The sequence below is a fragment of the Archocentrus centrarchus genome, chromosome 1 (assembly GCF_007364275.1).
Source record: "Archocentrus centrarchus isolate MPI-CPG fArcCen1 chromosome 1, fArcCen1, whole genome shotgun sequence".
Taxonomy (NCBI): domain Eukaryota; kingdom Metazoa; phylum Chordata; class Actinopteri; order Cichliformes; family Cichlidae; genus Archocentrus; species Archocentrus centrarchus.
This window is the reverse complement of record NC_044346.1, coordinates 21,541,442-21,553,712: the sequence shown is the minus strand read 5'-3', so window position 1 is coordinate 21,553,712 and position 12,271 is coordinate 21,541,442. Positions and strand designations below refer to the sequence as shown.

General features: G+C 41.3%; 1 protein-coding gene across 1 annotated transcript; it reads right to left on the bottom strand.

The window, feature by feature from the left end:
* Positions 1–1,639: 1,639 nt before the first annotated feature.
* Positions 1,640–11,424, bottom strand: ppp2r2ca (protein phosphatase 2, regulatory subunit B, gamma a). The gene is made up of 10 exons (XM_030735352.1): positions 11,217–11,424; positions 10,373–10,736; positions 9,845–9,942; positions 9,504–9,687; positions 8,922–9,034; positions 8,509–8,686; positions 7,061–7,225; positions 6,795–6,964; positions 3,333–3,424; positions 1,640–3,051 (listed from the first exon to the last, which is right to left on the bottom strand). Exons 2-10 carry the CDS (start codon positions 10,434–10,436, stop codon positions 2,754–2,756), a joined length of 1,362 nt encoding a protein of 453 aa, XP_030591212.1. The 5' UTR covers positions 10,437–10,736; positions 11,217–11,424; the 3' UTR covers positions 1,640–2,753.
* Between the last annotated feature and the right edge of the window lie 847 nt (positions 11,425–12,271).

Below are 12,271 nucleotides of genomic sequence, written 5' to 3'. Positions count from 1 at the left end.
CCCACCTCCCACCCTATGACTTCTAAGATAGGCCCCAGCACCACTGCACCCCTGAATTGGATAAGCGTAAGAAAGTGGATGGATGGATGGATGGATGGATGGCGTAAGATAATGGATGGATGGATGGATGGATGGATGGATGGATGGATGGATGGATGGATGGATGGATGGATGGATGGCGTAAGAAAATGTATGGATGGATGGATAAAGTAACAGAACTTATTTAAATACTTTTGAAAATTGTGATCTAAGAAAGATTAAAATGGGGTTGTTTTTCCTAGATATGTTGTTTTCACAAGACGGCGACAGTGATTGTGTATGAAAAGCTTTACACGTGAATGCTATTAATCTTAATAACCTCAATGCTCCTGTGAATTATAATTGCTGATGTTGAGCCTTTTTACTGTAAACGTGAGTGCCTTTTTCCAGTGATGAAGTTAAATGGGATGTCTATTAAAGTGCTTGAATTTGAAAAAAAATTCCCTTGTGAAAGGTTTTATTCAGATTAATTTAATGTTTTTTGTGCAGTGAGACAAAAAGGGGAACCTATTAAATGAAGACAGACATAAAAAAAGATCCAACGCATTTTTGTTAAATTTCCTGTTATTTTATTAATGCACATTCCTTTCATTCACCTCATTTGATTTATGTTTTTGTACTGTTAGATTTGTCCTTTTTTTTAAAAGTATGATAGATATACACGCTAGTAGCATCGAGTAATGGCGACATGCTGCTGCTGCTGTGCTCCCAAACACAAATCGTCTCACTGGTTGTATGTGTTGGTGGTTATGATGCGATTACAACTGACTTGTTCTAAACTACGATTCGCCACTGCAGGGATGGAACCTCGGTGCTTACATAATGCTTCAGAAGGCCTTTCACTATGTAAACCGTTTTCTTGTGGGGTTGTCATTGTCATGGATTTTGCTGTGTTGTACGTGTTAGATCAGTGCAAAATTGTGTCTGCGCATGACAACACTAGCTGGTAGTGAAGACAAAAATATTTATGCCAATAGGAAAATCCTCTTAGCCATTGGCAGTTAACACAGATGTCTGTGAACAGCAACTTGGGAAACCAAACGAGGTGCGAGGGAGAGGGGAGGAAGCACATGTGACAATTATTTCTTTACACAGTGAAATAATGCAGATCCTTCAGATTTTGAAAATGTGCAAAGGGGACTTGATATTCTCAACCTTTGCACCAATTATGTTACTCCGCCCACTACAGTACACATTTAGATCACTTACAATAATCCCATCAGGGCCAAGGTCACTTGAAAATAAAGTACTTCACTGTAAACAAATAAATCTCACGCGATTCATGTCAACACAGACATCACTTTACTGTACTGCTGTACATCCCGGGCTTTCAGAGTCACACCCCAGAGTAGCATGTGGTGCTGTGAGGTATACGGTATAATGACATTAAGATCCTGTGATAGTATGAACTCACATGACATAATTGCTGTGATGAGCTATTGCACTGATGATAACCTCTAACCTGCAAATACACTGGACACAACTTTCATTTCAGGGGTCTCATTAACAAACAATGTGCTTAGAATGCAACTTTGTCCTGATTGTAAGATCCCCCCTCCCCATCAATATGCACACTGTCCCCTTCAACTACTATGCTTTACCATGTAAGCATGTAGATTTTTTTTTTTTTTTTTTTTTTTACACATTAGATTACCATGATACAGCAATCAAAACACAATACTGGCTTAATATACACAACCAAACAGTAGGTGTTTTATTGTGCATAATTTACCCCATCCTCTCTACGGCCGGCAACAACTACCTACATACTGCTACGAGAAAATAGCTGATAAAGTGTGATTCCAAAAACCTTTCTGTAAATGAGATCTCACACTGATTTACAGTGTACTCCACAAAATGCTTTTTTTTTCCCTTTAGCTCTCTGGAACTGAAAATTAGTACTGCCTTTAAAAAAAAAACAATATTTACAGCAAACAGTAAAAAGAGTGTATACATTTTTTTTTTGTTACCTGTAGAAGAGCTCATGTATTAAAGCAGGAATGCTGCTGCACTGTGTTTTGTTAGTGCTATTATTGCAACGTGAACAGGGCAAAGATTACGGGACAGTTATTCGTGCGATCTCCAGGAGCACTGCTCTAAAGGAGAGGTTCAATCGCTGTTGTCACTGGATAGAGAAGAAAAAAAAAGTTTTAGGAGACTGTTGTGAAGAGCTATACAATAACACGTTTGATAAAGTCATCCAGTCATTTTATGATCTGTATATTCTGTAGCATTTAGACATTACTTCTCAGTACTTAGCTAGCACATAGCTTCCATTGTTGTGTGAAAGATAACCAGAACATTAATGGAAAATGCAACATGTTGTGTGAGCAACAGCACTGAGTCACTGCAGATCAAGAGGTGTCCCTGCACCTCATTTACTACACAAACATCTTCAAAAAGTGGAAGTAGAATGCAGCAAAAAAAAAAAAAAGTCCCGATGGGTACTAGAGATCAGTTCAGTGATTGATTAAACACCTTCCTTGGTGATCAAATAAAATGAACCGAATAAGGAGTCTTGTCATTTTATGATTATTCCAGTTATGTACAGATGATGCATCGTCAAACAGCTCGAGTTTAATTTAATCTTCTGATATAAGCTTTGCACTCGCCATGCCTTCCATAAAACATCCAAATATATTCCAGCCACTTTTTGCATTTCTGACACCTTCTAAAAAGCCCTGTGACTACCTCTGTACATATTTCCACTCTTGTCACTGTGCCTGTGTTTCTGGGTTGACACGATCCTGGAAGATGTACAGATTGTTGGTGGCTGCTATGGCAATTATATTTTCAGACGGGTGCCAAGCCATGTGCAAGATTTTTTTGGTGAAGTCCAGGCTATCGACACCCACGTCGCCCCTGCGACGTTTACCACCAGTATACACGCGGCGGGTTCGCAGGACAGCCCGAGGCTTGCTGCTCTCTCGCCACGCCTCCAGGGTTACGCCTCGGCCTGTCTCCCTGTCGAACATCCGGAAGAAGCTGTTGTACGCCCCTGTCATAATCACACTGGATCATGGAGGAAAGGAGAGGAGAAAGAGAGTGAAAGGAGAGGGAAAGTAGTCATGTTGATGGTAGAGTGAGGGGAAGGGAAGGGGGGGCAAACTGAATGCACAAGGATTGATTTGATGTCTGCAAAGCTTGCCTCTTGGATTGATTTAAATGTCGCATCAAGGAAAAGGCAGGGCATTTAGGAAATCACTTTAAGCAGAAACACACTGACACAACAGTCTGTTGTTGCTTTCAAATCGACTTAAACTGTACTGTGTCTGTCCCAAACTGCCTCTTACCTGTCTGAGCTGTTCCAAACGCACTCAAACTTGTCAAAGATGCAGTCATTTTCGTAGAGGGAACACAGCTTACTCCTTAGGTATTCATGGACCTGGGGATGATGCAAACAGTCAGCTTAAGTTTCTGGGTAGATTTAGGATTATCCTGTTCAGGATACTCACATTTTGGCATTTTTATATCCTTTCTTGTACTCTCCTCTCGTGTATAAATCACTGGCAGCAAAAACTATAACCTTCCACGTTTTCTTAGGGATCGAGTTGATGCCACTGAATTACGTTGAATGATGCGTAAGTAAAAAGTAGGCATATTTTATTTTGAAAAAGGCACGAAATCATGAGTTTAAAAACTGTTGCAGATGTTACGCGAGACAAATACAGGTGCTGGTCATAAAATTAGAATATCATGAAAAAGTTTATTTCAGTAATTCCATTCAAAAAGTGAAACTAATGTATTATATTCATTCATTACACACAGACTGATGTATTTCAAATGTTTGTTTCTTTTAATTTTGATGATTATAATTGACAACTAATGAAAATCCTAAATTCAGTATCTCAGAAAATTTGAATATTGTGAAAAGGTTCAAAATTGAAGACACCTGGTGCCACACTCTAATCAGCTAATTAACTCAAAACCACCTGCAAAGGCCTTTAAATGGTCTCTCAGTCTAGTTCTGTAGGCTACACAATCATGGGGAAGACTGCTGACTTGACAGTTGTCCAAAAGATGACCTTTGACACCTTGCACAAGAGGGCAAGACACAAAGGTCATTGCTGAGGAGGCTGGCTGTTCACAGAGCTCTGTGTCCAAGCACATTAATAGAGAGGCGAAGGGAAGGAAAAGATGTGGTAGATAAAAGTGTACAAGCAATGGGGATAACCGCACCCTGGAGAGGATTGTGAAACAAAACCCATTCAAAAATGAGTAGGAGATTAACAAAGAGGGGACTGCAGCTGGAGTCAGTGCTTCAAGAACCACCACGCACAGACGTATGCAGACATGGGTTTCAGCTGTCGCATTCCTTGTGTCAAGCCACTCTTGAACAAGAGACAGCGTCAGAAGCGTCTCGCCTGGGCTAAAAGACAAAAAGGACTGGACTGCTGCTGAGTGCTCCAAAGTTATGTTCTCTGATCAACGTAAATTTTGCATTTCCTTTGGAAATCAAGGTCCCAGAGTCTGGCGGAAGAGAGGAGAGACACAGAATCCATGTTGCTTGAGGTCCAGTGTAAAGTTTCCACAGTCAGGCCTCTTTCCCACCAACAGGGTTCTGGAGCAGGTGCCTTAATTTGAACCTTTACGCGGGTTTTCCACCACCGGAACACTCGGTGCTCAGCCAAAAAACGGGTTCAATTCCGGCCCCGCAAACTAGCTGGTCTCGAACCACAAAGGCGTGACGAAAGCGGCACAAGGGAGTGGCTCTGCCATCTCAACATCAAGTTTTCTACCATATTACATGTGTATTACATGAGAAAAGCGAAGCGATTTTCACGGCTGTGAATTAGGTTGGGCTCTAAGGCTGAACTTGCTGCTTTGTATCAGTTCATATCACAGATAAAAGGACACAAATCGCTGTCTGTGTTTACCTCTGTGCTGCACACAGATGCTGCAGTAGTTTGGTTTGGACCGTGAAACGTATTTGCAGCACAAGAAATGGGAGCGTGTTCTCCCACATTTGTGCGCTTCGGCTTCCGTGTCCAGACGAGGACCCGCCCACACTCATACGTAAAGGAGCAGTTCACAGAAACGCGGTGGGAACGTGGGCCCGTTCTTAAGCATTTCGCCGGTTCATTGGGAACAGCACGACCACTGGCACGTGAACCAGCTCCTCGGTGGTGGGAAAGTAGCAACAAAACTCGCCTGCACTGTTGCCAACTCCTCAGCAAGGAAAGTAGCTATTGGATGTCCTAAAGGTCGCTAGAAGTCGCTATATGACATCGTCACCTAATTTGCATAATTTGTTATTTGCATGTAGTTGAAATCGAGGCTGTAGGAGAGAGGAATAACATCTCTGGAGACACAAAAAGTGAAGAAAAAACACCCTAAATATGTTTAGAACTACTAGGGCTGGGGAATATGGACCAAAATAATATCTCAATATTTTTTTACCTGAATGGTGATATACAAAATACATCTTGATATTTTTTTTCTTCTCAAAAGTGTACTGTAAGCAAAAAGGCACCTCTGAGTCAAAGCTACATGTCCCAAATGTCACACAGACACTTTTATTAACATTCAGCTGTAGATGTACATGAGAAATTGCTCAAAAATAAACCACTGGCATATTTAAATAATAATGCTCCCCTAATAAATTAATGCTTTTTTTTCTCCATAAAAAAAGACTCGCAGCTGTGCTATTAAAATGTAAACAGAAAAGATACAGAGCGAAAATAGCAAACGGCTGACTTATTCTTTAAAAAGCCAGTCTGCAGTGAAGTAGACTTCACCAAAGTGCTTCCTCCTGTGTAAGATAACAAAACATGTAACCAGACTGAATGAACAAACTTCCATCCTTCAGTCAGCAAGATTTGTAAATCCATAGACATATATGCTGATCACAACAACACGCCCACCCGTTCAATGGAGGCGTCGTATCCGCCGGCTGCATCACGAGGACACGATCGGACTCACTTCCGCTATTAAGGTCACGTGACTTACGGTACATACCAACAGTCCGGTACTCTTGGGGGTCCAGGCAATGCCAAAGCGTCTGAACGGACGCAGTGCGAAGGCTGTATGTACACAAAACACGGAGATAGCGCAGGATTTCAGGTTAACAAAAAGCTCTCCAAAAGTAGCCGACGTCACCGAGAAAACTCGCTAATCTAGCGACAAAGTCGCCAAGTTGGCAACACTGCTCGCCTGACCTTAACCCCAAAGAAAATCTATGGGGTATTGTGAAGACGAAGATGCGATATGCCAGACCCAACAATTCAGAAGAGCTGAAGGCCACTATCAGAGCAAACTGGGCTCTTATAACACCTGAGCAGTGCCACAGACTGATCGACTCCATGCTATGCCGCAATACTGCAGTAATCCAGGCAAAAGGAGCCCCAACTAAGTACTGAGTGCTGTACATGCTCATACTTTTCATGTTAATACTTCATGTTAAAACATGTCTAAATATCCTTTTTTGTATTGGTCTTAAGTAATATTCTAATTTTCTAAGATACTGAATTTGGGGTTTTCATTAGTTGTCAGTTAGAATCATCAGAATTAAAAGAAATAAACATTTGAAATACATCAGTCTGTGTGTAATGAATGAATATAATATACAAGTTAAATGTTTTGAATGGAATTACTGAAATAAATAAACTTTTTTATGATATTCTAATTTTATGACCAGCACCTGTAATTAACAAAATTAATAACTAGTAGTTTCGGAACTAAAATGATCATATTTCAACAATTTCCAGATAGATATGACTAAAAGCATGAGAAAGCAGAAAGAAGTCCTACCCTACCTGATACGTCTCTACTGGGCCTTTATCCATATTAATATCCCACACCTTAGCGGTGAGGTAGTCTCTGGTCAGCAGGTAACGTCCGCTATGGCTGAACTTAACATCTGACACAGAGGAAATTATCTCTGAGAAGAAGGAGCGATTCCCTGGGTCCTCAGGCTCTTCAAAAACTGATCAGACACAAATATAATTGCATTGCTTATATGAGACTGAAATTCCTCATGCACACTTCTTAATAAACTCTGTAATCTTTACAACATCCTCACGTTTGGTATGTTTGTCGCAGAGAGCTGAGGCTCTCATGTCACAGAGGCGCAGCGTTCCCTTGCTGCTGCTGTACACAAACAAGTGGCAGTGCTGAGGGTGGAACTCTGCTGCTGTTATCACCTCCGTCAGATCCTCCATGTTTGCTGGTTTGATGTCTACAATATCTGAGAAGGCTCATCAAGGAGCAAACAGCACAGACATTAAACACCACATAAATCGAGTGGCGAGTGGGGTTTCTGCCACAGCCACACAAAACGTGATGACTGTATTCATGTTTTGTCACAGTGAAGCAGTGCAGGGGAACAAATCGCTTACATGCGTCATGCAGTCTTTTTATTTTCAGATGATCTACATGCTCACACCTACTATAAGTTCATGAAGACATCCCTAAAAAAAATGCACCCCATCCCATCCCCAATATGCATGCACACGCTGTTCCTCTCTGTTCTATTTGTGGCAGTCCTGTGTGGCTCAGAAGAAAGTGTACTGCTGTGTGAATTATTTAAACTCGTCTTCCATAGATGCCTCTATGATTTTCTAGGTCAGCTTCCATTTGAATGGGGAAATCACAACATGCAGCCAGTCCCACATGCTACCACCTGCATTGAATATACACTCTGGGGCAGTGCACAGCACTCAAATGAAACACAAATCGAATCGCAGTCGCGTGCTGTTTACATTAAGTGTCGATCATGAATTCAGATGACTACTTATGATTACTATACAGGAGATGGAATTGGTTGCATGATATTTTAGGCCTAGATTTAAATATATGGTTCAGCTGCTCATAACAACAGTAAATTAAATGCAAACGTAGAACAGAAGCATTTGAGGTGTGTGTCCAATACAGCCTATTGTCTTTTTCTTTAGTAAGAATGAGACATACATAATCATCAATATTATTATACAAAGGATTTAGTGTGAATTGCTTTAAAGTATGTATTTTTAGGGACTGTTTTAGGGACACTTCATCCTACAATCATTTTGTTTTTTTTAACCCTCTGGTCATTTATGCCATTCATCCAGGTTATTATAGTGTGAGTTGCCCAGTTTTAGAAATGATTGCTTTCTCTTGAATATAATGGAGCTAAACAGCACTTGCCGTCTGGTGCTCAAAATCCCCCAAAATAAGAAGAAAAACTAGTTTTTCTTGTTTTGAGCAGTTTCATCTAGGAACTATTTTCTTTCTACCAAAGCACAACCATAAAGTGCATCACTGTCCAGAAGGAAATGTGAATCTGTCCATGGCAACAGCCTTAATTCTCTGTAAAAATCTGAGAAGTTTCCCCCAGTGAGAGATTAGATGCCACACAAAAGTCAGAGAGGAGCTATAGAATTATATATAAAGCAAATAGTTGTGTTAATGCGCCCAGTAGGTTTAAAACAAAACAATGTGTGATAACCTGCCAAAAAAACAACAAAAAAAAAACACAGACACTAAGGATACTGAAACTGCGGTCTGTGATGCCCAGGTGCCACATGTTGATGCGGAGGTCATCAGCAGACAGGTAGGTTTCACCATCGCTGTTGACTGAGATGGAGTTGACATGATAGGTATGTCCATTAGAAAATACCCGTCTGGGACGGACCTCCACCATTAGATCTGTAGGCTTCAGCACTGGCACCTTAGATGGTGAAAGGTAAAAGAATGAAGAATAAACATAGGATAAGAAGAGAAGGGGTGAATCATAGGACACGAAGAAAGACAACAATAAGGACAAAATTGGAGGACAGTAGAGTCAGAGATGGGAGCAAAGGCATTAAAGACAGACACTTGATTGGATGATTGAATGCCAGCCTGATACATACTTGACTGAACAAAATAAAAGTGTCCATGTGCAGCTGTGTGTGTCCGTGTACCTGTAGAGAGGTGATGGTAGAGGTGTCCTTGAGCCGTCCCTCCTCATCTTTCAGGTTGTATCCCTCTGGTCTCTTGTCTCTCTCGCTCACCTTCCATAGTTTAATGGTCTTATCTGTGACAGGCATCATGATTTACACATAAGAGAGCGACGTTTTCAGCAAAAACGCTAAGCACAACTTAGGAAAAATCACACTTACAGTTAATTTAAAAAAAAAAAACACTTTTCTGCACCTAATGTAGACAGATTTTTTTTTCTAAAATAGCTACACATTACTTAAAATATAATCACTATCTCACAGATTTAAGAGCAATCAAGTATAGTTAAAGCACAGATTATATGATTAGCCTAATATTATTTAATTTTACTTAGGTAAAAAAAAAAAAAGATGACAGAAGGCTGCCATAATTTTGGAAACTGGAGGTAGTTTGATACCAAAGTGTGTAAGTGATGCCACGGTCAAATGTGTCATATCAAGAAAAATGGTAAAGTCTGATGGCAAAAACTATATACTGTACTTCATTTCAGCACAATCAAAAATCATGATCTGCTGACAGAGACTGAGGTGTCACTGATTTCTCACCATTGGTGGAGAGGAGGAAATGTGCTGCATTCTGCTGTGGCAGCCATCTGATCTTGTTAATTTTTTCTTCTATCTCCACACTCTTCAGGTAGTCAAAGTCAGGCTCGTGGCTCTGAAACGTGCTGTAGACATTGTATTCCCCAGAGTCCCCTACCTCGCCCGCCTCCTCTGACTCCCCTTTAGACTGCCCAGGGCAGACAGTGAAGAAAACACAGCTTTTCAGCATGCATTTACAGTATGTGTACAAAGGTGTAAAAAAGTCTGTGTAATAACTATGCAGTAAGTGTCTGTTGCAGCTATGCTGGGTACAGAAAGCGGTGATTTTTGCATTGTAAACTGACCTCAGTCTCTCTCTGAAAGATGACCACTCGGCCACCTTTGTCCCCCGTGGCCAGCAGGTCCCCCGTCTGGTTGAACTCCACTGTAGAGATGACATCAGCTGGGAGGAAGACAAGAAAATGGGAGGCAATTAAACAAAAGTAAAGAAAGAAGGAGAGAAAGCCAAAGCAATGGCTGAGTAGAAAAGATGTTAGGAAGGCACAGAGAAAAAAAAGGGCAGATGATAAAGTGACCATAACAATGCAGACAGGGTGGCAACAAAAAAAATTAATAAAACAGCATATTATTTCTGCTACTCCAAACCATAAATCAAACATTTATGTATTCTGGGAGAATATGATGTCTTAGGAAAATTTAAAATGATAAAGTGCCTGTCACTGAGTCAGGCATGGAGTGATCAGTGTCATCATCATTCCTTCTATTGAGCAGTGCAGGAATAATGCACCCATGAAGCTGAAATTAATCTGTTCAATTATGCCAGTATGTTATCTGACACCACAGAGGCAGCAGTTATACTCCGTCTGTTCTACCTTCAGTGACATAGTCTCGCAGGAAGGTGTGGTTGATTTTGGGGCTCTCAGCGTCCTCGCCCATCTGAAGCTGAGGGAGGGTGACCCGCCAGCACGCCCGTCCTGAGGGGAAGGGTCCAATCCGTAATGTCTCTCCCCACCCAGGCTCCGCCCATGCTGGTAGGGCCTAACGGAGCGGCCTGGAAAAAGGCATCCTGGGAAACCAGCCGGCAGGAAGAAGAAAAGGCATGTCGAAGAGATGGAGACGGGAATGCAGGGGGAGGAAAGAGAGGGTTTTGAGAAAGAGGAATGGAAGTGAGAGGAAATTAAGATGCAGGAAGATAGACGAGAGACAGGTGGATGGAGAGGCTGGTGATGAAGATAGCTTTAGAAAGGAAAGAGAGGAGGGTTGTCATTAGGTAGGCTGACAATATGTCCACACAGCATGGCAAATGATGTGACCTTAGTTAGACATTCAATGCATTCATTAGCAAAGACACGTGTGTAGACGAACGAGGCCTAGTGGGTGCTGAATCAAATCACAGTGCTGTAGGGTGAAGGAAAAGCAACAAACAACTAGAGCAGAGAAACACAGAATATGAATCCATGTGGATAAGCCCAGATAGAAGTACACAATGAACATAGCACGAGGATGAAAATATCTACTGCAACATTCACCTCATGTAGCCCTATCACTGATAGTAATGTTCCCAGGGTGTGGTAGACCTCTTTGACTACTTGCCAGATTCCTCCTCTCACATGCACACACACTTCTCAAATAGATAGTCCTTGACAGAGATCAGAGGAGAATGCGATGTCTTGCCTGTGCTGCAATAAGGAGAGAGACAGGCCTCAGCACACCTACCAGTCCGCCTGCTGCTGTCGCTGCTGCTGCTGCTATTCCTGCTGCTGGTGTCTTAATGGACCTCTGCTGCAGTGTACTCAAACAGGCCTGCGTGTCCGTCCAAGTGGGAGGAGAAGGGACAGAGAAGAGAGAGCAAGGGTGGTAGTGAGAGGAGGAGAGGCAAAGGAGGAGAAAAAAGAGAGAGAGAGGGATAACAAGGAGGATGGAGGTCCGGTGCCTGCTGATGCTGTGGATCTGTGCAGCATCCAATGTGTCATGGCAGCCTCCTCTTGGAGCAGCCAATCACAGTACAGCTGTCACTGGAGGATCCACCCACTGCAGGTGATGATTAGTACCCAAGACCAGCAGAGGGAGTCCTTAAATACTGAGTGGTGTGTACTTTGGCATGCAGTTTTCTGTCAAAATTAATATCAGAATAATATTGAAGATTACTTAATTTAAATAGATGAAAGAGCAATGCTTTAAAAGGAATAAAAAGCTCACACACCAGTTGCAGTTCCTCAATTGGTTACAATTTGGTTACAATTCCAGGAATTTTTCTCCAGAAAACAAAACATGACAAGTAAAATATAAATAAGATAACACTCAAAGAATGTGTGGTGAGCCCTTTCTTATTACAGTACTGTGTGTCATTCCATCCATAATAAATAAACATTGCTCAGCTCACTTAGCCTTTATGTTCTCCTCCCTTCTTAGAAGGAGTACAATTTCTGCTGTCCTGAAGTGACTGCATAAATTAAACAAATCTGAACATTTGACATTACTTACATTCCATAACCTGATCTATAAATTCTATATAATCTATAGTTTGAATACTGGTCTGTTTCTTTATTGAGAACATGTGATTATAAATCAGGTATATCATATGGGGCACTAAAAAAAAAAAACAATTCCAAAGGTCTAAATTGCAAAACTGAAATATTTGCTGATGCTGTAGTCAACTACCAAACTGTTTTTTATTAAGCTCAATAATTTCCTATAGTTTATCAGGTTTATGTAACTGAAGAACGCACAATATGTTATGAATTTATGACCTGTTTTGTGAACTTAAAACC